Genomic DNA, 24,638 nt, shown 5'->3' with positions numbered 1-24,638 from the left:
GTTAACTACTGCACTGTAATAGTTCGATGGCCACCTTCCTCTTGGTAAGAGTAGAAGAGACTCCCTAGCTATGGTAAACAGCTCTTCTAGAAGGACACTCCAAAATCAGATCATTGTTCTCTAGTCTTGGGTAGTGCCATAACCTTTATACCATGGTCTTCCACTGTCTTGGATTAGAGTTCTCTCGCTTGAGGGTACACTCGGTCACGCTGTCCTATCTTATTTCTCTTCCTCTTGTTTTTTTTCTTATATTTTATAGATGAAAGATCTAATTTAATGTTGTTATTGTTCTTAAAGTATTTTATTTTGATTGTTTATATCCATTTTTCCTTTCCTCACTGGGTTATATTTCCTTGGAGCCCTTGGGCTTATAGCATCTTGCTTTTCCAACAAAGGTTATAGCTTAGCTTATAATAATAATAATAATAATAATAATAATAATAATAATAATAATAATAATAATAATAATAATAATAATCATAATAATAATAATAATAATGTATGCGTATGCACAGTAGTAGTATTAGTAGTAGTAGTAGTACCGTAGAATTTATGAATGAATCCGCCGTCTACAACGTAAACAAGAGAGAAGAAGACCCTTGTTGTTTTTCTACATAGCGTCAATCAATTTCGTAATTTCCTATATATCCTTTCGTAACTGTTAGATGCGCAGGACTGCACGGTGTTAAAATGAGCCCAATAAGTTAATTAGTGAATTAATACCTCCTATATACCCCTGGAATGTATATTTAGGCCCCTGGCCAAATGAGAAGCCCTAGCTGACAGGATCCTTCGGTGGCGATTGGCTTGGCCTTGGAAACTGGAAAATGGTGGAAATATCAGGAAATATGTTGTTGTAGCGATTTTGGGTGAGTATGAAGGACTCTTTAGTTCAGTTTTATGTTTGATTAGTTAGGTTAAATAAAGGTTATTGAGTGAAATGTACCCTAACTTGTCCAGCGATGTTTCATAGGTACACAAAGGTTAGGGGCCGATTTGCTTATCCGCGGTACAAAACGTCGTTATCCGCGGTACAAAATATCATTATCCGCGGTACAAAACATCATTATATGCTGTACAAAATATAAACCGAGGTACAAAACATCATTAACCTTTGTAGAACGTATCATAAACCATCTTAATTACCTTAGAAATATCCCAATTATAGAAATTATCCACCTTGACATAATGATTGATAGAAACTATTTGGGTTGATAGTAGCCTATGCTCTTCTGTGCTATTATTTACTGAAATACAAAATATTCCATTTTGGAGCCTTTGTATATCAGCGGTAAGTTCCTCCAGCGAGCATTGAATATGGACTAACTAAACTAAACTCTCCCCCGCCCAACCTAAGCTACAAAGCCGTGTTCTTAACCAAGTAACCGGGGGGGGGGGGGACTCCCTGCGGCTCCCCTTACACCGCTGTATTCTTAGTTAACCGTCATCATACATACAGGTGGCCGCTATTATACATACACCCCTCCATTTCATAGACTACAGGTATTTGGAAATACAAATAAGCTTTTTTTTTATGTTTGAAAATACTGTTTAAAAACAGCTATTTTAGCAAAAAGAGGAGAACTACTGTAACGAAATCAAACGTAATTTGGTACGTGTGTATATTGTTGGATCAACAAGCCTGCTGCTCGCATAGAAGACTAGAATCCTGTCTCTCCGTCGTCATGCACACTTTTAAGTGTATTTATGTACGTGATGGTTAGTAAATTAACGCTTATGATTCACTTGTTGGTCTTTTGACCACTGTTGCTCGCTTCGATCGCAGATGATCATTATCTCATTACCCCTGTGGAAGCCTTTGTAGTTCGGTAGGCCCCTTTACATTACCATATTCTTAGTTTACCCTGGCCAACGAACTACATTAATCCCCTCTTCTGTTCTAGTAAGCAGTACATGTTGCACCATGCGCGGTACCCTTGTGAGTGAATATTTTGGTGGCCAAAAATTCAGTGACAAAACTGCCTATACATTACCCCCATAATTCTTTAAAATGTAATAGAAATTTTTTTTATTCACGCAGTTTAGTGTCTGGAGGGCGCCAGTCTGTCCGGTCACCAAACTGGTAAAACAATATTTAGGCAATGATATATCATGCTTTAAACTATACTGCATATAATAAAATTGAAAATGCAGTAGAATTAGATTCAATTTATGCTTTTCCTTTGGGATAAATATGAAATAATAGTGTACACGACCCTTCAAAAAATGTCGGCTAAATATTTAGATAGATATGCGCACAAACATGCACACACACACCTCTTGCCAGGGTATGACTACTCTCTCCCTTCTACTCGTGGGACGGAGAGAGCTGAGCGTGACCGAAAGGAAATATATCTATCATCATCATCTCTGTCTACGTCTATTAATGCAAAGGGCCTCAGATTTTGCTTAGCCATCTCTATCTTGAGCTTTTAAATCAATATTTCTTCATTCCGCATCTTTTACTTCATGCTTCATAGTCCTGTAGGCCTAGGTCTTCCCACTATATATACCCAGACACTTGCTCTTTACATCGTAAAAGCCGTTAAAGCAGATTTAGTGATGCCATGGTTTTATCTCACCAAAGTAACATAAATTTAGGTAAGCTGCAGAAACTTTTCATAGCCTGCGCCAACGAGTTCAAAAGAATCCCAGTTGGGCAGGTAAATCACAGGTTTGGCAGCACTGATTACTAGCTACGAACTAGTCACTCACCACTGACATTGTGAATTAACCCTCTTACCCCCAAGGTAAGGTTAAATTTCGAGCACATTTTGCTATATATTTATTTTTTAAATGGCTCTAACAGCCTTAATTTTTGTCATAGAGAGGTCAGGTTGGTCTCATTCTTTTGGAAAATGCCTAAAGTTTCTCATAAAGTTATCAAAAATATGCAAAAACATGTAAATAACAATGTTTTGCAAGAACGTACCGGTACATCCTTTGTGGGTGAAAGGGTTAATATAGCCAGAAAAATTATTGGTAGAAGGGTACAGAGGTTATAATTTTATCTACCCATTCTTCAATTGAATATTGTATAAGAAAAACTGGTCATTATATGATACTTTAATTTCTGGCCCAATACAGTAATCATATTTATTGCGAATGGGTTATCTTATATTTTATTTCTGTCCAGCATTATTGATGCAAGTTATCCGTTTGGTAGTTTTTAGTAGGTTTAGTATATCATGAGTTCTTAGTAGTTAAGTTAGGTTAGGACACAACATTTTTACCTATGTTATTAACCGAAACATCCTAAAAATGCAGCAGATAAATATAAAATGCTTTTAAGATATTTTTTTTATATTCCACTTTTGCTAACACAATTATAAAATTGCATGCGGTGGAATTATCTTTACAAAAATATCACGATATATTATTTATGTTCGTTGTTTTATTTCTGTTTTCAGTATCCGAGCAGACATTATACAGTTGCGTCTGCTTTTCATCCCATTGCTTTCTTGAGGCAGATATGGAAGTTAAGAATCTTTGACACGAGGTAACTATTACGGAAAGTTTTGTTAATTTGACACAAGGTAATCATTACGGAAAGCCTTGTTAATTTGACACAAGGTAATCATTACGGAAAGCTTTGTTAATTTGACACAAGGTAATCATTATGGAAAGCTTTGTTAATTTGACACAAGGTAATTATTATGGAAAGCTTTGTTAATTTGACACAAGGTACTGTAATTATTATGGAAAGCTTTGTTAATTTGACACAAGGTAATTATTACGGAAAGCTTTGTTAATTTGACACAAGGTAATTATTACAGAAAGCTTTATTATATTATTAGCATGGTGTTATGGATAATTACCTCCGCCAACAAAGTTGGAAGGAGGTTATGTTTTACCCCCTGTTTGTGTGTTTGTTTGTGAACAGCTTCCTGACCACAATTTTAATCGTAGAGTAAAGGGATTTTGACGAAGGAAAAACCTATTTCTGGGCGAGAGACCTGTGCTGCCCAGTGAACCCTCCCTCTACTTCCCTCCCAGAATGGGCCCAAACTTGGGTGCTATGAGGAGTGACGTCATTGGCGTGGGTTGAGATGGTGTAGTAGCATTCAGTGGTGGGTGTTGAACGGCACCTCGCTGTAACGGGGATATTGAGGAGGAGATATCTAAATGGCGCGAGACCTCTGGTTGTGATTTATCACGCCCCAGTATTATACCGACACCTTATATAGGTGAGCGAGCTGGGTTCAACCCTGGCATTCCTATGCAACTTTTTTCTCTGGTAATTCATAGCAGTTATATACCCTAGAAATGATGGTAAAGGAGAATTTCACGGAGCGGCACAGGTAGAGCCCAGAAATGAAACTTGCTGGAAATGATTAAATTTTGGAAGGTCACGGTCAAGTAAACTGCCCAATTCACGTAATGAGGAAATTATGATGAGTTATACCTCGCTAGAAAGTCTTTAGGCTAGATTTCAGCTTGAAAATAATATACATGGTAAAGAACTCAAGGATTGTATAGTTAGGAACAATAAAAAAAATTTCAAAATTTGTCATTTTTAATTCATTAAAAGTACTCACTTATTTATTTTTTTTTTTCTATGTTTCAGGTGGATGGTAGTGGAAAGGGAAGCTCCTCATTGATGAAAATTGAACGCCACTTTTACCTGTAAGTTTTTACTCGGTTTGTTGAATTTTTAACTAGTATGGAATGATTCCAGTCATTAATTTTATTTTTGGTGATTTTCATAATATATCATAAAGTATGACAACGCAATTTTTAACTGGCATCGTTGTTTTCCAAACCTATTGTTGGGTAGAGTCAATCAGTGTTCATTGTTAAGTGAGAAACCACCCTCGGAAAGGTAGAATTTCCCGATCCATTTTTTTTTCAACAGGAGAATCTGGAGTTGGGTTTAGATAAGAACTGAAATTCTATAGCTCATAAAAATATTAAAAAGACTAAAAGGGGGAATAGAGAAGACTGAAATACATTGCAAGGAAATGTTGCCGTGTCCTCAGGCCATTGCCACTTGATAATGCAATGGATAAATATACATAATAACGTGATAATATGATGCATATACATAATTACAAAGGGGGTGTATTTATTTCCAAGAGACATATATAATAAAATGAGATACATAATACAATGTTAACATCAGTTAATGTAACGATCTCATTTTATATATCGACGATAATTTTTTGTCAGATCTTACAATGGAGGAGACACCTGCAGCTGCACCGGGGGTTCCTGCCAAAAATACAAAGAATAATGACTGTTACTTCTACTATTACTCTTCTTGCTCCAAGGTAAGTGATATTGTGTATATTATGAGAGAGAGAGAGAGAGAGAGAGAGAGAGAGAGAGAGAGAGAGAGAGAGAGAGAGAGAGATTTGATTATCCAAAAGAACAATTTAATGAATGAGAGAGAGAGAGATTTGATTATCCAAAAGAACAATTTAATGAATGAGAGAGAGAGAATTTACGAGCTTATTAGTTTGTTAGAAGGAAATGTACAGTATTGTTCCTTGTAACTCTAGAATTATATTTTGGTGCAAAATTGTTTGTGTTTTTATCAAGTTTGGTACTCAAATGTATGTCAATCACTGTGCAATATTAACTGCTGAAAAATTAACAAAATCCAAAATATAATTTGTTCCTATACATATGCTGTACAAACTTTTCATCCTTTAAGATAGGAATATGTTTTCGGCAGCACTGGACCAGTCGTTGAATTGTTAATAAAGTAGTTGGTTAGTGACAGATGGCTAGAAGGGGAATCCCTGTCCGATCAGGAAGACTATGAACTCATAGCATAATACCCCTTGCTTCAGTGTAGTTTCTCTGCCTTGGGAGGGAGTTACATGAATTAGACTGACTGTATCCTGTACCTGCATACCCGATAGTGATAATTATTCATCTGGCAGGCTCACCTGCACATCTCCCTTAGCTTTGTATAGCAGAACAACACGCACGGACACCCAGTCCACGGACACCATTGACAACAATCTTGCCAACCATTCCAGTACAGTCACACTCCTTTCCTTTAACATCTAAGCCCTCAAACTATCCATACCAGGTGCTTTTCCTGGTGTCTTTTCATCTAATACTCTCTTCACCTCCTCTCTTGTAATCTCTCTCATTCACATCTCCCAACACTGGCACCTCAACACCTGCAACAGCAATATATTGGATATATAGGTCTACTTATGATTATATCTTGAGTTGGGCCTTTGATTGCTATGTACATGCAATCATAAATGCTATACATCCACCTTCCTATGTTAGTGTTAAATAACGCTGTGAATCTATAATTTTCAATATTAATCTTACCCGATAATCATGTAGCTGTCAACTCTGTTGCCGACAGAAATCTACGGTCGGGATACGCCAGCGATCGCTATACAGGTGGGGGTGAACACCACAGCGCCATCTGTGGTCAGGTACTCTAGTACTTCTTGTCAACACCACCTCAATTTTTCCTCTGTCGTGCCTCCGGCTAGACCTACATGGATACGCTGTTGATTCTGGAGTTATTGCTCACGATTTGGTGATGTATTTGCTCTAGAGTTTAGCCTTCGCTATTCAGGAAGCTATTTCATTAGCTTAGCAAGTTTTTGGAATTAATTTGATTTAATTGTTGATTTAATTTTGGTTCGAAGAGAGTATGAACTCTCTTTCACTTTTAAATGGCCGACCCTTCCCTTAGACGGAAGTGTTGGTGTCGAAGAGAGTATAGACTCTCTTAATTTTGCTTAACAAAGTTATAGAATTATTTTATATCTCTCCGCCTTTTATAGGCCTCTTTGATTAACTTCCTTTTATTATAAACTTATTTAAATTAATTTTTATATTTGTTTATATTCGACCTTTCCTAATAGTAGGCGGTCTTTTCTTGGTAACGAAGTTAATTAACTTTGAGCCCGTCATTTCGTTTTTACCTGTTAACATATTATGCTATTTTAATGTTTTTGAAAGAATTTCTTTGATAGTCTTGTACTGTTTTCAAAGTTGAACTAACGTTTTGTTTTGTCTCTGCAGTTGTTGACGTTCAGAACGTTCAACTTGCGCTCTATCGTTACGATAGAGAGAGAGTCTATCACGGTGTCACGTTGCAGTAAGAGTAAACCGATTCTAGCGTTTTGTTCATTCTTTCTTAGCTTAAATGGTTCTATTCTAATAAAGGAACTTTTTATTTGGGAAACCTTTCAGTTTTTTTCCTTTAACAATAATATGTTTTAACGATTTATATAATTGGGCTCTTCTCTCAGGTGCTAAGTCGAGAGAGAGAGAGAGAGAGATAGAGACGGAGGGAGAGAGAGGAGGATAAACGTTTCGTTCAAGCGGGTAACGTTGTTATCGTTTTTGTTCTTCTCCCTAGTCTCTTTAGGGGAAGAAGGTAAACGTTTCTAGAGTTTTATTCTTGTTCTCAGACTTTATGCGGTGAGAGATTTTAAACGTAGTTTATTTGATCTAGTGTTTAATCTCTTTTCCAGCCACTGAATTATTTATCTTTCATTATGTTTTTCTGTTACATTGTAATACTGTTTTCGCAATTACTAACTTTTAATGAAGGATAAAATTGCGTGTTTCAGGTACAAACCACTTAAAGTTTCGAGTTCAGTGAAATAAGTGCAAACAGAAAATCAAAAGTGATAGAGTGATAAGCGCAAAGTTTTACAGTGTTGCGTTCGAGGGTTCGTCTGTTCGTGCCAGTTGTTCGCCTAGTCTGGGACCTCTTACAAGCTCCCAAGCCCAGGGGAGAAGTAATGTCGAAGGACTTATGGGTTCAGCAGGCCTTGATCGACGAACAGACGTTTCCCTCCGTGGTTTCGGGTGTAACCAACTCACGTAGCCGACGTGATCACCCCACCCACACTAAGACGAGAGAGCCCATTTATTCCTCGTCTGCGGAAGAGGTTTCTCGCAGAAACCATGGACCAAATCTTGCAGCGTTTAAGTGCAAGTCGGTCCCTTCCGCGCAAGTCCAACTCCTAGGTGGTGCCATTAGCACTGGGTCAGTTCGGACTTGCTGCAGTACGACAACTGCACACCTCCCAGAGAGGCAAGGTGGTATCGCAACAGACAGTAACTCCGTCTGTTGCCGCACCAGCTGTTTTAGACCCTCAGTTTCAACGGACAGTAGCTCCGTTTGTTGTTGTCTTTCTTAACTCTAGTGGTCTATGCTGCTGACAATGCAGTCTCAGCTTGCGGTGTTGATGCAGGAGTTTCAGGCAGAGAAGGTTAACACACCTCCTCCTGCGAGCGCTCCTCCTCCTCTACGCAGTCCAGTCTGCCAGACGTACGAAGTTGAGGTTCCTCAAGCTACCTCCATGCGTGAGTTACCGCGTTGGGAGTTGCCAGATACCAGCGTTGTGCAGCAACCTCCACCTTCCTTGAGGCAGGAACCTCTTACCACGCAACAATGGGGACAGGAGTCTTATGCCTTACAACCTCCTCTACCTTTGAGGCAAGAGTTTCTTGCAGTAAGACCATCCTCGAGGCAGCAACCTCTTGAGGTACGACAACCTCTGCCATCCTTGAGGCAGCCACCTCAGCTCTCGCAGCTGATACCTCCACTTTCCTCGAGGCGAGAACCTCAACTCTCGAGGCAAGCACCTCAAGAACCTCAACTCGTGAGACAGGAGCCTCTTTCTGCGCAGCCGCCACCTCAACTCTTGAGGCAGGAGCCTTATGCTTTGCAGCAACCTCCTCTACCCTTGAGGTAGGAGCCTAATGCATTGCGACTACCTCCTCCATCCTCGAGGCAGCTACCTCTTGCGGTGCGACAACCTCCACCATCCTCGAGGCAGCAACCTCAACTCCACCTCTGCGCAGTCCACCCTGCCAGACGTATGAAGTTGAGGTTCCTCAGCCTACAGCCACCTCCACTCTTGAGGCAAGAACCTCAACTCTTGAATGGGCTCTCGTGGCATGGTTGGTTTCGACCTGGCCTTTCATTAGAAGGGGCTAGCGTTCGATCCCAAGTATGAGGTAGAAATTTATTTCTATTTTGAACACGATGTTGTGTTGATATTTATCCATATTGACTCATTAGGGGTAATTTGAATGAATTACTACCAATTGTGTCACGTGGTGGCCCGGGGAAATCTGGTAAAACTCGCTGGTAAAGAGACTGATGTCTCACCAGGTAAATCCTCGGACAGCTAGATTAGTGTCAGGTTCAGATTTCTTTAAAAAATCCTCCTCTACCCATGAGGCAGCCTCATGCTTATGAGGAGCCTCATGCTATGCGGCATCCTCCTCTAACCATGAGGCAAAAGCCTCATGCTATGCGGCAACCGCCTCAACCCATGAGGCAGGAGCCTCATATTATGCGGCATCCTCCTCAACGCATGCGGCATAAGCCTCATCCCTTGCAGCTTGAGCCTCATCCCATGCAGCATGAGTCTCATACCATGCAGCATGAGCCTCATCCCATGCAGCATGAGCCTCATCCCATGCAGCATAAGCCGCACGCCATGCAACATGCTCTGCTTACCTTACAGCATGCTCTACATACAGCATGCTCTGCATACCTTACCGCATGCTTCTCAGTCACACATCTTTGGTTGTTGCCAACTCACTAGACTGTCAAGCAGTTTCATACGTTGCCTTCTAGTCTGCTGCTTTTGCACCAGTGAAACCCTCACTGAGAGAACTTAGCTTTTCTCGGATATGGTTCCTGTAGATGAGAAAGTGCTATTCTCGCTCCTTCTGATTTTCCCTTGAGGACTCTGTCATTTGGAGAGGAGCCTTTAGCTGCTTAGCCTCCTATGGACTTTTATTTAAGCATAGCATGCTTCCAGGGAGGGTAATGGTTCCACTTCAGTCGCTAACCCCGTCTGTTACCACACCTGCTCCCATAGACCTTGAGCTGTGTTGCAAGACATGCAGTCCAAGCTTAGTCCTTGTTAGAGGATTTTTTGTTTACGGAGTCAGTGTGTCACTGGGAAGACGTTCAACAACCAGCAGAAGTGTCTTGTTGTGACGCAGTGCGGCAACCTCAGTAACCCGATAAGGAGTTGTCTGTACGACCCAGACAGTCTAGACAGCTTCGGGTTGTCACTGTACTTCCTCGCTTCCCCATGGTTGACAGTTCACAGACTGCAGCAGTACCATGATCTTGTGTCCGGCTCCGTCAGACAACTAGCTTTTAAGAGCTCCCACAAGTCGTCGCTGTCTGGAGATTCTCAGATGGACTATGGATCTGACCAAGGAACTGGGCCTCCTGGTCAATTTTGAAGAGTCCCAGCTCGTCCCATCCCAGACCATTGTCTACCTGGGTATGGATCTTCAGAGTCGAGCTTTTCGGGCTTTTCCGTCGGCCCCAAAGATATACTAAGCCCTAGATTGCATCCAGAGCATGCTGAGAAGGAACCGATGCTCAGTCAGGTAGTGGATGAGTCTAACAGGGACACTTTCATCGCTGGCACTGTTCATCGAGTTAGGGAGACCCCACCTCCCCCCCTTCAGTATCATCTAGCGGCTCACTGGATAAAGGACATGACGCTAGAGACGATCTCAGTTCCTGTTTCCGAAGAGAGGAGGTCTACTCTCACGTGGTGAAAGAACAGCTTTCTTCTCAAGGAAGTCTTCCTTTGGCTGTTCAGAAACCCGACCGCCGTCTCTTCTCTGACGCATCAGACACGGGCTGGGGTGCGACTTTGGACGGACAGGAATGCTCGGGAACATGGAATCAGGAGCTAAGGACACTTCACATCTATTGCAAGGAGCTGTTGGCGGTTCATCTGACCTTGATAAACTTCAAGTCCCTCCAGCTTAACAAGGTGGTGGAGGTGGACTCTGACAACACCACAGCCTTGGCTTACATCTCCAAGCAGGGAGGGACTCATTCGTGGAAGTTGTTCTAGATCGCAAGGGACCTCCTCATCTGGTTAAAAGATCGAAAGCTCACGCTGGTAACGAGGTTCATTCAGGGCGATATGAATGTCATGGCAGATCGCCTTAGCCGGAAGGGTCAGGTCATCCCCACAGAGTGGACCCTTCACAAGAATGTTTGCAGCAGACTTTGGGCCCTGTGGGGTCAGCCAACCATAGATCTGTTCGCTACCTCGATAACCTAGAGGCTCCCGTTGTATTGTTCTCCGATTCCAGACCCAGCAGCAGTTCACGTGGATGCTTTTCTGCTGGATTGGTCCCATCTCGACCTGTATGCATTCCCGCCGTTCAAGATTGTCAACAGGGTACTTCAGAAGTTCGCCTCTCACAAAGGGACACGGCTGACATTGGTTGGCTCCGCTCTGGCCCGCGAGAGAATGGTTCATAGAGGTACTGCAATGGCTGGTCGACATTCCCAGGACTCTTCCTCTAGGAGTGGACCTTCTACGTCTACCTCACGTAAAGAAGGTACATCCAAACCTCCACGCTCTTCGTCTGACGGCCTTCAGACTTTCGAAAGACTCTCAAGAGCTAGGGGCTTTTCGAAGGAGGCAGCCAGAGCGATTGCCAGAGCAAGGAGGACATCCACTCTCAGAGTCTATCAGTCTAAAGGGGAAGTCTTCCGAAGCTGGTACAAGGCCAATGCAGTTTCCTCATCCAGTACCACTGTAACCCAGATTGCTGACTTCCTGTTACATCTAAGGAACGTAAGATCCCTTTCAGCTCCTACGATTAAGGGTTACAGAAGTATGTTGGCAGCGGTTTTCCGCCACAGAGGCTTGGATCTTTCCACCAACAAAGATCTACAGGACCTCCTTAGGTCTTTTAAGACCTCAAAGGAACGTCGGTTGTCCACTCCAGGCTGGAATCTAGACGTGGTCCTAAGGTTCCTTATGTCATCAAGATTTGAACCTCTCCAATCAGCCTCTTTTAAGGACCTCACATTAAAAACTCTTTTCCTCGTGTGCTTGACAACAGCTAAAAGAGTAAGTGAGATCCACGCCTTCAGCAGGAACATAGTTTTCACATCTGAAACGGCTACATGTTCCTTGCAGCTCGGTTTTTTGCTAAAACGAGCTTCCTTCACGTCCTTGGCCTAAGTCGTTCGAGATCCCAAGCCTGTCCAACTTGGTGGGGGACGAACTGGAGAGAGTACTTTGCCCAGTTAGAGCTCTTAGGTACTATCTAAAAAGGTCATAACCTTTACGAGGACAATCAGAAGCCTTATGGTGGGCTATCAAGAAGCCTTCTCTTCCAAGGTCTAAGAACTCAGTTTCTTACCTATTCAGGCTCCTGATTAGGGAAGCACATTCTCATCTGAAGGAAGAAGACCTTGCTTTGCTGAAGGTAAGGACACATGAAGTGAGAGCTGTGGCTACTTCAGTGGCCCTCAAACAGAACCGTTCTCTGCAGAGTGTTATGGATGCAACCTATTGGAGAAGCAAGTCAGTGTTCGCATCATTCTATCTCAAAGATGTCCAGTCTCTTTACGAGAACTGCTACACCCTGGGACCATTCGTAGCAACGAATGCAGTAGTAGGCGGGGGCTCAGCCACTACATTCCCATAATCCCATAACCTTTTTATCCTTTCTCTTGAATACTTTTTATGGATTGTACGGTCGGCTAAGAAGCCTTCCACATCCTTGTTGATTTGGCGGGTGGTCAATTCTTTCTTGAGAAGCGCCGAGGTTAAAGGTTGTGATGAGGTCCTTTAGTATGGGTTGCAGCCCTTTATACTTCAGCACCTAAGAGTCGTTCAGCATCCTAAGAGGACCGCTACGCTCAGTAAGAAAGACGTACTTAATAAAGGCAGAGTAATGGTTCAAGTCGTCTTCCTTACCAGGTACTTATTTATTTTATGTTATTTTTGAATAACTAATAAAATAAAATACGGGATACTTAGCTTCTGTGTTAACATGTATGCTGGTCTCCACCCACCACCCTGGGTGTGAATCAGCTACATGATTATCGGGTAAGATTAATATTGAAAAATGTTATTTTCATTAGTAAAATAAATTTTTGAATATACTTACCCGATAATCATGATTTAATTGACCCACCCTTCCTCCCCATAGAGAACCAGTGGACCGAGGAAAAAATTGAGGTGGTGTTGACAAGAAGTACTAGAGTACCTGACCACAGATGGCGCTGTGGTGTTCACCCCCACCTGTATAGCGATCGCTGGCGTATCCCGACCGTAGATTTCTGTCGGCAACAGAGTTGACAGCTACATGATTATCGGGTAAGTATATTCAAAAATTTATTTTACTAATGAAAATAACATTTCTCAAGCATTCTATTGTATTAAGACTTTATTATGCTCCTTAAAATTTCGTCTGATTTTGCAGGGTGATGCGTGTCCGTTTCGTCACGAACCAGCGGCTCTCCGTAATGAGACGGTCTGCATTTTTTGGCTGCAAGGCAATTGCAGTAAGAAAAACTGTATATTCAGGCACATGGAACTTACAGTGAGTAGAATGTTGTGTTTATTTTTGTTTTATCATCCCCCCCAAAAAAAAACAGAATCAGAAGTACTGTACCCTATTTTGTAACTTCATAATGAAGACCTATAGTCCATATCTTTTAACGATGCATATTTGCACCGACTCGCGGCGGTGCCCTTTTAGCTCGGAAAAGTTTCCGGATCTCTGATTGGTTGGACAAGATAATTCTAACCAATCAGCGATCAGGAAACTTTTCCGAGCTAAAAGGGCACCGCCGCGAGTCGGTGCAAATATGCATCGCTAAAAGAAATGGACTATAGTTCATGCACCCTATTTTAGGATTCCCAAAGGGGCTCTCTGTGATGTTAATGATAGAATTATTCTTATTATTATTATTACTGTTATATTTGGGACGCAGACCTTGTTTTCAGGCAAGTCTCGTTGAAAATGATGGCTGCCTTAGTAGCATTCATTTTGTAATTGAGTTTCTCGATAGAGCCATTGAAAAGCTAAATTATAAAATATTACAGTATTAGATTTCGCCATTCATCTCTATCTTGAGCTTTTAAATCAATACTTCTTCATTCATTATCTCCTACTTCACACTTCATAATCCTTAGCCATAAAGGTCTGGGGCTTCCAACTCCTCTAGTACCTTATGGAACCCAGTTGGGAGTGCAAAGAGCATGCCCAAACCACCTCCATCTACCCCTCACCATGATTTCATCCACATACGGCACTCAAGTAATCTCCCTTATAGTTTCATTTCTAATCCTGTCCAGCCATTTAACTCCCAATATTCTTCTGAGGGCTTTGTTATGAAATTTAAATCTGTTGGATATTCTACTTAATGTTAGACATAATTGAATATTGTCTTTGTTTTCACTTTCAGAAACAAAGGGATAAGATAGCCTGTTGGTTTGAGACACAGCCAGGAGGTTGCAAAAAACCACATTGTCCTTTCCAACACCAGAATATCTTGGATCATCCTCGGGAAGAGGACATTAAAAAGAAACCTGACTGTGAGTATGTACTGAATTTAGTTATTTATTTTATAGTAATATTGATTTATCAATGCAGTACTAATATAGCATGTACTGTATGATTAATTTATAGATTTTCAGTGGATATTCTATTATTGTAGAATATACTGATTTTTTATCGGTCATTCTTTGAATTAACTTCAATAACGCACGAAGTGGTGATGTACGAGAAGGGAAGGGGGTGCAAGGTTGAATGTCATGTTGAATAGATAGTTACTTGAGGAGGTAGATCAGTTTAAGTACTTGGGGTCTGTTGTTGCAGCAAATGGTGGAGTGGAAGCAGATGTACGTCAGAGAGTGAATGAAGGTTGCAAAGTGTTGGGGGCAGTTAAGGGAGTAGTAAAAAATAGAGGGTTGGGCATGAATGTAAAGAGAGTTCTATATGAGAAAGTGATTGTACCAACTGTGATGTATGGATCGGAGTTGTGGGGAATGAAAGTGACGGAGAGACAGAAATTGAATGTGTTTGAGATGAAGTGTATGAAGGAGTATGGCTGGTGTATCTCGAGTAGAGAGGGTTAGGAACAAAGTGGTGAGGGTGAGAACGTGTGTAAGAAATGAGTTAGCAGCTAGAGAGGATATGAATGTGTTGAGGTGGTTTGGCCATGTTGAGAGAATGGAAAATGACTGTCTTCTAAAGAAGGTGATGAATGCAAGAGTTGATGGGAGAAGTACAAGGAGAAGGCCAAGGGTTGGGTGGATGGATGGAGTGAAGAAAGCTCTGGGTGATAGGAGGATAGATGTAAGAGAGACAAGAGCGTTACTAGAAATAGGAATGAATGGCGAGCGATTGTGGCGCAGTTCCGGTTGGCTCTGCTGCTTCCTCCAGTGCCTGAGATGACAGCGGAGGTAGTAGCAGTAGGGGAATCAGCATTATGAAGCTTCATCTGTGGTGGATAACGGGGGTGGGTGGGTTGTTCCACCCTAGCAATACCAGCTGAACTCGGTTGAGTCCTTCGTCACACTGGGAGGAGCGTAGAGAGGAAAGGTCCCCTTTTTTTATTTGTTTGATGTCAGCTACCCCCACCCAAAAAAAAAAGAAATTGGGGAAGTGCCTTGGTATATGTATGTATGTATTGTTGGTAATAGATCATATTGATATCCCAAGATCTAAAGTTCTAGGTATAACTTACTGAACATTTTGTGTTTACTTTTTTCCATCAGTGATACTACCAGTCAAGAAAGATGAAAACTTAAAAGGCGACTTACAAGTCGGCAACGGAGAAGAACACGAGCGTCAGGTAGTGATCTCGAAGAGCGAGACGGGGTCCATCACGCCTCCCAGACAGGCTCACTTCACTCCGATACCCCGTAATCCGATAATTGTTCCACTGCAGGACGGTTAGTGTTTTGTGAATGTGAAACATCTGTACAGTAGTTTTGCGCTATACAGGAAAACATAAATGTCACTGAAGAAGAGTGTGAAACTCTCCAAATTGCTGACATAAATCTTTTTATAGTTAATGTATAAAAGTTCTATTTTAATGTTGTTACTATTTTTAAAATATGTTGTTTAAATTTTTCATTCTCTTGTAGTTTATATAATTCCTTATTTCCTTTCCTCACTTGGCTGCTTTTCCCTGTTAGAGGCCTTGTAGTTATAGCATCCAGCTTTTCCAAATTAGGGTTGTAGCCTAGCTAATACTGTAAAAATGATAACACAGGTGTATTAATAGTATTACTTTGCTATAATGGGACTTCCAATTGAGGTTGTAGCTTATTGCCATGATTGTAAAATTAGATTCCTACGACATAGAGTAGCTATAATTCTATATCTGTAACCAAATATAATAAGATATCCAGCATATTTCCATTAGCAAATGATAGTATTACCGGTACTTTTGCTATAACAATATAAAACTTCTAAGAGTAATCTATCCAAGACAAGAAGCTAGGAAATACTATACTTGGTGGAAATAATCACGGAATTTCTTGATGAGTGAAAATTAATGAAACAGGAAATGTTACCTCTTTGAAGTAATGTCAAGTCAATTGTAAACTTTTTTTTTTTTTCATTACCCTCAGGCGAGTCCGATTCCGAGAGCGTGTCGGGTTCTCCCTACAAAAGAGTCAATAATCCAGAACTCAGCGCTCAGTTGGAGTGGGAACTGCGCAAGCTACGTCAGATTCAGGCTCACGAGGCAGATATTATCGGGTACGTTTTCGCCGATGACGCGGAGCAAGGCGGGGAGGAGGAGGAAGAAGAGGAAGAGGATGGCATGTATACTGAAGAGTCTCATCCTCAAAATCAGGAACTGGAGGAGGTAAGTTTTTTTACGTGAGTTTGAGATAAACGGTTCTATCTTAGATTCTATTGCTAATGTCTATCATTGGCAGTTCATCATTAAGTTGTTGTTTTCTCCCTTAGTTTTTTTATTTATTATAATTTTTTCTTTTTTTTAGGACACACATTCCCTCTGTTATTCCTTGTTCAGTCAAGGAGTGTTCTCAGCCCTTTACTTTCTTATTATATACCCATATCTGGTTTGGCCTAAAACACAAGCTTTTTACCTATGCAGATGATACTACTCTCTTCTCATCCTTTCTGAGTGGGGATACATTAATGTGGTGAAAGGGTTTTTGTATCGCCATGATCAGCAAAGCTGTACTAGTCAGGGCCACCCATACTAGGTTAGTTTGCTTTGACTAATCAGACTGAATTCTTCCATCATCACCAATCCACGGTGGCCAGCATGTTGATGAAAACTGGCTAACTCCAGACTTGAATAATGCCATGTCTGAGGCCTTTGCCCTACTGTGCACTAGAAACGGCTACATTTGTTATTTTTTGTTGTTGTTGTTAGTAAGTAATTCACTCTGTTTTGGTTTATATGTTACAATTATTAAGCATATCATTTTGTGGAAACTTTAAAGGCAACATAATAGCCTTTTCAACTAGTGTCATGAATGTGTGGACATCATTAATAATGACAAAAATGTTTTCAACTAGTGTCATGAATGTGTGGACATCATTAATAATGACAAAAATGTTGATAAAAGAAATGTGCTACTACAATAATCTTGCTTTTCTTCATTTAAAAAAATATTCTATAAGAATCTAAGTCATGTTTTTGAATGAATTATTTACTCCAAAGTTTGTAAACTATGCTACTAACCTGGAATGTATTTAAGGGATCTATATATCAGAGAGTAGTACATAAAGTAGAATTTACTAAGTCCGAACCTCCTTGCGTATTACGCCGGTAATGGTGTAGTCATTGATGGCAATGTATCATAGAGTTTAGGAACTAATTTTATAAGAACCTAAATTTGGATGTTTTTTTATACTTTCACATTTGTAAATCGTCCCCTTGAACGTGAATCCAGTACATTTTAATTCTATTTCAAAATCTTTGTTATATTCGATAGGAGGTAATAATTTCAGCAAAATCAGCTATGTAAGTGAAGATGTTTATTCAGTGTTATTTTTCAGTACGTCGTAGAGGAAATCCTGGAGGTCGAGGAGGAGCCCGATGCCATTCACCGCCGTCTGCACCCCCACCATCATCTCATCCAGAGAACTCTTCCCCACTCTGCCCAGGCCAAGGGCTACTCAGACTCGGTACTTAGTGAGCATAGAAAAGGGGGTATGAAGCCCCAGATAGATGACCTCAAAGGCCGAAGAAAAGTACAAATATCACAGAGGCTGGGGGGTGTTGCAAGCAGGGCACTTGCCGAAACGTTGGGTACAAATGTGCAATTACGTCAACACGGCGTTAAGAGACTTTCAGGGGATAAAGAAGAACAGGTGAATGCTAAAAGGATTGCAGAAAGGCTTGGAAAAAGTCCCAGTAAAAAGCCCAGCTTGCTTGACAGGTTAGGGACGCGTATTGGAAAGGACAGTTCTCGGTCTGTGAGGTTACGTGACGGTGAAGCCGAGGTTGTCGATAAATCCATAGCGACTAAAATCACCGCGATCCGTAGTCTACACGGTGTTGGGGAAGGGGAGGCGGTACCAGACGATAGTTTACCAAGCACTGTTGTGTCAGCACCGAAAGGGCCAGGTCTTGATTTCACTGTAAAGAGTTTGGCCGATATTCGAGCCGAAAAGCAAAGAAAAGTGACTGTGCGGACATCCAAACCTAACGGTGAAAGAAAGAACGTACAATCCCGTCTTGGAATTAAAAATGGTACCAAACTGCATTTGAGTGATAACAAGCCAATAGATTTTCCAAGGGAGGAGAGCAGTCTCAGAGTTTTGAGTCTTTCGGAAATCAAAGCTCGACAGACGCCTTCTCAACAGAAAAAGAGGCCCATATCTCCCATATCTTTTGGGGACGAACCTAAAAAGAAATTAATGTCTCGCAGTAATTCGTTTACTGTCCAGCAGAAAAAGAGATCTGTTTCTCCTATATCTTTCAAAGCTGTAAGTACCTCAAAATCTCAGTTTGAAAAGAAGCCTAGTGTGGGACAGCAGCAGAAAAGGTCGGTGTCGCTTGCATCCCTTCAGACTAACGATAAGCCGAGCAGAAAGATTACATTAACTTTCGACAACTGTGATTCTCCCCAGACGCAAACTGCTAAACCCAAATCGTCCAGTCTTGGTGCAAGGAAGATCACCTTCGGCAGGTCGCCGCCCCAGAAAGTCGCAGGTGCGGAGGCGTCGGGAAATCCAGCGTTGAACGACAAGCACAAAAAGAGGGAGACGGAAGCTCGTAGTGTAAATGTCAGGTTATCTGTCAAGTCCGTAGAAAATAAAGGTCGAATTAATAACAATAACGTTAGCTCTGAAAGCGGCAAACCTGTCCCACCTGCATCTGAACATCGTAAAGAGGCGAATATTCCCGGCAAAGACTCGGCCGACAAATTGCTGAATACTAGTGTTAGTCGAATGGATTCTTTCTTGGAGGACGAAGAGGCGCTCTTGTTAGGCGGGGACATGGCAGATGACGAGGATGACATCGACGAAGCGGCCCTGTTACTCTGAGACATCTTATTCATTTTATTGTTTTGTGTTCAACCTTATGTATCGTGGGATTCATACCGTAATAGATTTCAGTTCTTGTTGCAATTAGGTAAGAAGTATATTCTGTGTGCTGATTCAGAAGGACAATTGCAGAGCTGGTGGCGAGTACCTATCGTGAACTTGGGTCAATGTTATTTTCATAATATTTACAAGTTACCTTTCAGCTGTTTTTGAGTTCTGTAGGCTGTAGTCATACCTGGAATGGTTACTTGCGCAATATTTATTTCTTTTCAACTTTAGATTATTTTCCCTTTGGTACTCTTCATTTCCCCCAAAAAACAGATGATAACCATATCTAAAATCTCAGGTAAAACTTCAGCCAAGTGTACATTATTGAGTTGTAAATGGCTAATGCTTATGTGTGCCATTATACAGAGAAGAATTGTAATTTCACAAGGTAATTCTCTCTCTCTCTCTCGCATCAGGGCATTAAGTATTTAAGTTGCATTGTGTTCAAATTGAATGTTTCCAATGATATAACTTTGGAGTTTTATATGTAATTTTTTTTTAATGGCAAACATGACTTTGAAAAGTCTCTAAAGGGGTGTATTATCTTTTGGAAATTAAAAGATTTATTTTAACCCATGTTAGTGTATATTTCATTTCATGCGGAAATCACAGATATGTACTGTAGTATGATTGCTGTAATATATTTTTTGGTGGCCAGCACTGTGAGAGTTAACCTTTTCACCCCCGGCTATTTGGAAATTTCCAACCCTTAACCCCCAGGCTTTTTTTTTTTTTTCAAGCACATTTTGCAATATATATTTTTTAAATTGCTCTAACAGCCTTAAATTTCATCATAGAGAGGTCAGGTTGGTCTTATTCTTTTGGAAAATGCCTGAAGTTTCTCTTAAAGTTATCAAAAATATGCAAAAAAAAATGTAAATGGCAGTTTTTTGCAAGGACGTACCAGTACGTCCATGGGGGTAAATGGATGAGTTTTGTGAAACGTACCAGTACGTCCATTGGGGGTAAAGGGATGAGTTTTGTGAAACGTACCAGTACGTCCTTTGGGGGTAAAGGGATGAGTTTTGTGAAACGTACCAGTACGTCCATTGGGGCTAAAGGGATGAGTTTTGTGAAATGTACCAGTACGTCCACTGGGGGTAAAAGGGTTAAGAACTAAATCTCTGTAGTCTGGTCTATTCATTTTTCTTAATGAACAAAAATCCGTTTTTGGCACAAGGTCACTTCAAGCTATCCCACAATTCTTTAGTATTTATCAATTTTTACAAGTAAAGACTGAATTGTGTTGTTATATCCTAGGATTATCACAATGACATAGTCAAACTGCCAAGTTTTGAATTATACTGTGTACATGTGACCCAAAGAATAAATTTCATAATGTACTACTAAGAAATATATATGGATTTACTGACTTCTTTATACAAGGAAGTTATTATGGAAGTTTAGCATTTTTTATAAAGAATAAGAGATTAATGTATACACTTCTATACCAAAGCAAAATTGATTTTATGTAGGATGAGAAAAAATAGTCAAGTTATTATTTACCCATAAATTTGTAGCCAAGTTAATATTTCAGTATAGATTTGAAAAGATCATTGGCTTGTGAATGGTATTTTGTTGAAGCTCATTACTTATTTATTTCCGTTCCTCTCTGGTTTACGGAAAGCCAAAAATTTGCACGTCCTAATCCACGTCTGCAGAGATTGCAGATCGACGTTAACAGTTTAGTCCTCAACATTTTTAAACCCTTTGAGCACCGTTGGACGTAGTCCCTTCGGCAATATTGGACGTATATTACGTCCAGTCGATACTGTTTTGTTTCCTTTTACTATTTGTGCACATGAAAATTTTATTCGAAATTATCTAATGACGGAAAGCGCATTTCGTAAAATTTGTAGTCCTATTTTTAATCCAATTTTTAAGTAAAATTTCTCAATATAAAGCTTGGGACTTGAGAGCCAAATTATTTGCTGGAGGTTGGCACTCAAAAGGTTGACTTATACAATTCTCAAGATTTTTATAAACATTTTATTCAATAGAATTCATATTTGAGAGTCTTATATCTTTACCTAGTGGTTTGGTTAAATTGTCTAATGATATTAAGAATATGATAAAAAGGCCAATATAATGCTTGATAAATGCCTTTCTTGTTCCCAGAGTCAATAGTGACCTGAATGTAGGAAATGTAGAAATAGTAAATATGTTTTTCGTTCAGATAATGTACAAAGTGCCACGAGTGGTGGAAGGGGCATTTAAAATTGTGCGATGCATCTTTTTTTTTTATGCACGCAGTGAAATAGATTGATAAGTTTTTTGTCTTAATTTTCCACAAATGTTGAACAAATGAGCGATTTTGAGGGTTTTGGGAAACGCTTGTATTTCGCACCTTTAGAAATTCCTGAGACTTCATACAATTTATACAGTATTTACACTGAGGAACTGCGAAGAAAAACCCACGCAAGTGTTCAAACTGGCTGTCTGTCAACTTTACCTATTTTATTTTGAAGCTTCTGCAAGATGGCATGTTATTTAAAATCCATTAACTCTTTTACCCCCAACGCTATTTGGAACTTTACAACCCTTAACCCCCAGGCATTTTCTTTTTCAAGCACATTTTGCAATATATTTTTTTAAATTGCGCTAACAGCCTTAATTTTTGTCATAGAGAGGTCAGGTTGGTCTTATTATTTTGGAAAATGCCTGAAGTTTCTCATAAAGTTATCAAAAATATGCAGAAAAATGTAAATAGCAGTTTTTTTGCAAGGACGTACCGCTACGTCCATGGGGGTAAAGGGATGAGTTTTGTGAAACGTACCAGTACATCCATTGGGGGTTAAAAGGGTTAAGAGATTATCCTATGAAATGAAAGTGCTTTTGTTCAGATCTCTGCGCTTTGAAGCTTCGTTGCCATTCGTCGATTTGTCTCGTGTCAAGAACTCGTTACGTGAATTTCCGGGAAACTTCTTACTAATTGAATTGCTCTGTTCGTAAAAGCTCAGGTTGCTGGAAGTACGGTACTGCCATCTGCCAAGTTTATATGTAAGCAAATGATAATGCTTTGTGTATTTTAACGTACCAAGAGGTTTTATTTTTCTTGTATTCAAATGGTTTCTGTGAAATAATCTACTGTATACTGATATTCTCCTCTATTTTGTTCAGTTTCCTAACCGAAAATGTTTCGTCCTTGATTGGTAAGAGGGTGCACTCACAAAATTTGCACTTTCAACTTTGTATAGACTGGTGCAGCCTATCTGTTTCTGACCAAAGTTTGATAAACCGTAACGTTCCAAGTACAAAAGATCAAAGTATCGGTGACTGAAAAGACTTAGCTGTGTTATCGTGTGTGTTTAGAAATTCGTACACAATATGATAGGTACTGTGTATATTACACATTAATGTTATATCTTTTCGGGGTTATAATTTAAAGCAGAGTTATATACCTGAGAAGTGGCTAGTCAAAATACGACAAGAAACTGAATAAAGTGTTAATTTGTGGCATTTTTTATTACTCTACTTGGCATTCTGCTATTCAAATATGGAGCGGTTTTTTTCCCAAAATTCATCATAGTATTGTTATGGGCATTTCCTACTCCCACCCCTCACAAGCTATTTCTTGTGAAGTTATAACAAATTATCTATATTTTTGTTGCACTTTTATTATTATTATCATTATCATTATTATTATTTTTATTACAAGCTAAGCTATAACCCTTTTTGGAAAAGCAAGATGCTATAAGCCCAAGGGCTCCAACAGGGAAAAATAGTCAATGGAGGAAAGGAAGTAAGGGAACAAATAAACCACAAGAAAAGTAACATATTTGAATATTATCTTCTTTCTTCCAACTCAAGTCAACCAGAACATAATTCAGGTGTCAATCCCTCTAAAAAAAAATCATTGTTGCGGAGTTGAGATTTTATCTGAAATTGTTACCGACTCAGTCTTACGTCTCAGTACTTTCCGAGTGTTATAGCCATAGATCGAAATTTTATTTCCTAAACTGACTTCGCCCTTTAATTAACTGCCTATTTTATTAAGGAATATTCTACATTAGGCGATGGCTGGGATACAGTATTTTATTTATATAACAGGAATCGGAACGATGTTATCCATTAGTTTCCGCCAATTGAAATATCCTAAAGCGTTTGATATTTTTCATTATTAAATAAAAAATGTACCGATTTACTATTATTTCAATGCCTATTATGAAAATTAATAATATGCAAGACTTAGATCTTGAAATTTTCAGTCTCCTTGTCACCCTCACAAAAATGACTGCCAAAATTCAAGTTTTCGAGTCTGGAAGATTAACAGTTTGAAATTGTAAAACTTTTTACCGGTACTTTGCTTCGAGATATGGACTTGCAAAAGTCTTTGTCACAGTGTTTCTTCAACCAAGGTTCAAGGGTAACTAAAGCTATTGTGTGATTTGTTTGTTGTAACTTTAAAGATGGGAGATAGAGATGCTATTAGTCAAATTTGGTGATGTTTTTGTTTTCAGAAGTTAAAATCATTTATAATGCAATGATAGATATTATTTTTACTAACCAAATATTAACCCTTTTACCCCTAGGCTATTTGGAAATTTCCAACCCTTAACCCCCAAAGGGTTATTTTTTTTCCCAGCACATTTTGCAGTATATTTTTTTTAAATTGCTCTAACAGCCTTAATTTTCATCATAGAGAGGTCAGGTTGGTCTCATTCTCTTGGAAAATGCCTGAATTTTCTCAAAAAACTATAAAAAATATGAAGAAAAAATTTTTTTATAGCATTTTTTTGCAAGGACGTACCGGTACGTCCATGTGGGTAAAGGGATGGCTTTTGTGAAACGTACCAGTACGTCCTTTGGGGGTAAAAGAGTTAAATGTTTGGTCTGTTTAAATGATGTAGATTCTGATAGATCTCTCTCGAATACAACTGCCTGACAAATTTTGATAAAATACTCTGCACAGTTCTGAGTGCTAAATGTCTTGAGCGGCCATAGAAAGATTTTTTTAGAATACATTACTGTATAGCATTTAATTTCCATAATTTTCAAGACTGACTGTTCCCAAAAAGAAGTTGAAATTGAAATGGAGGAGATAGAAATGAAAGGGAATGGGCGAAAAGTAAAAGTAAAGGAGAAGCTTTGCTAGTATCTGCAGTTGCTTGTGGGAGAAATATTGTAGCTCTATTCCCCAAGACCTTTGTGTGTGTGTTACGCACAATACTCTCGGTTACAGCTTGTTTCATGTGCTGGGAGAGGGTTATCCACCGTACACATATTGGTATTGTCCAACACATACCTTATTGTTAGTTGTTTTAAATTTTCTGTGATATATTATTGACCCCATTTATAAAATATCCTTTATC

At 39.8% G+C, this 24,638-nt stretch overlaps 1 protein-coding gene across 1 annotated transcript; it reads left to right on the top strand.

Annotated features, from left to right (window-relative positions):
- The first annotated feature begins 582 nt into the window (after window positions 1-582).
- On the top strand, window positions 583-22,027 carry LOC137638666 (zinc finger CCCH domain-containing protein 11A-like). The gene is made up of 9 exons (XM_068370952.1): window positions 583-869; window positions 3,411-3,499; window positions 4,568-4,626; window positions 5,170-5,270; window positions 13,213-13,332; window positions 14,201-14,330; window positions 15,516-15,692; window positions 16,377-16,615; window positions 17,785-22,027. The coding sequence occupies exons 4-9, from the start codon at window positions 5,178-5,180 to the stop codon at window positions 19,276-19,278; spliced, it is 2,253 nt and encodes a 750-aa protein (XP_068227053.1). The 5' UTR covers window positions 583-869; window positions 3,411-3,499; window positions 4,568-4,626; window positions 5,170-5,177; the 3' UTR covers window positions 19,279-22,027.
- Window positions 22,028-24,638: the final 2,611 nt, after the last annotated feature.

This window comes from Palaemon carinicauda, chromosome 3 (genome assembly GCF_036898095.1).
Source record: "Palaemon carinicauda isolate YSFRI2023 chromosome 3, ASM3689809v2, whole genome shotgun sequence".
Classification (NCBI taxonomy): Eukaryota; Metazoa; Arthropoda; class Malacostraca; order Decapoda; family Palaemonidae; genus Palaemon; species Palaemon carinicauda.
The sequence above is the reverse complement of the archived record's forward strand: the minus strand, read 5'-3'. Positions and strand labels throughout refer to the sequence as shown.

Bases quoted from the DNA above. Each gene is read 5' to 3' on its own strand.
- LOC137638666 (XM_068370952.1), top strand. From the start codon at position 5,178: ATGGAGGAGACACCTGCAGCTGCACCGGGGGTTCCTGCCAAAAATACA. The intron at 5,271-13,212 runs GTAAGTGATATT...CTGATTTTGCAG, and splicing joins ATTACTCTTCTTGCTCCAAG to GGTGATGCGTGTCCGTTTCG. The intron at 13,333-14,200 runs GTGAGTAGAATG...TTTCACTTTCAG, and splicing joins TCAGGCACATGGAACTTACA to AAACAAAGGGATAAGATAGC.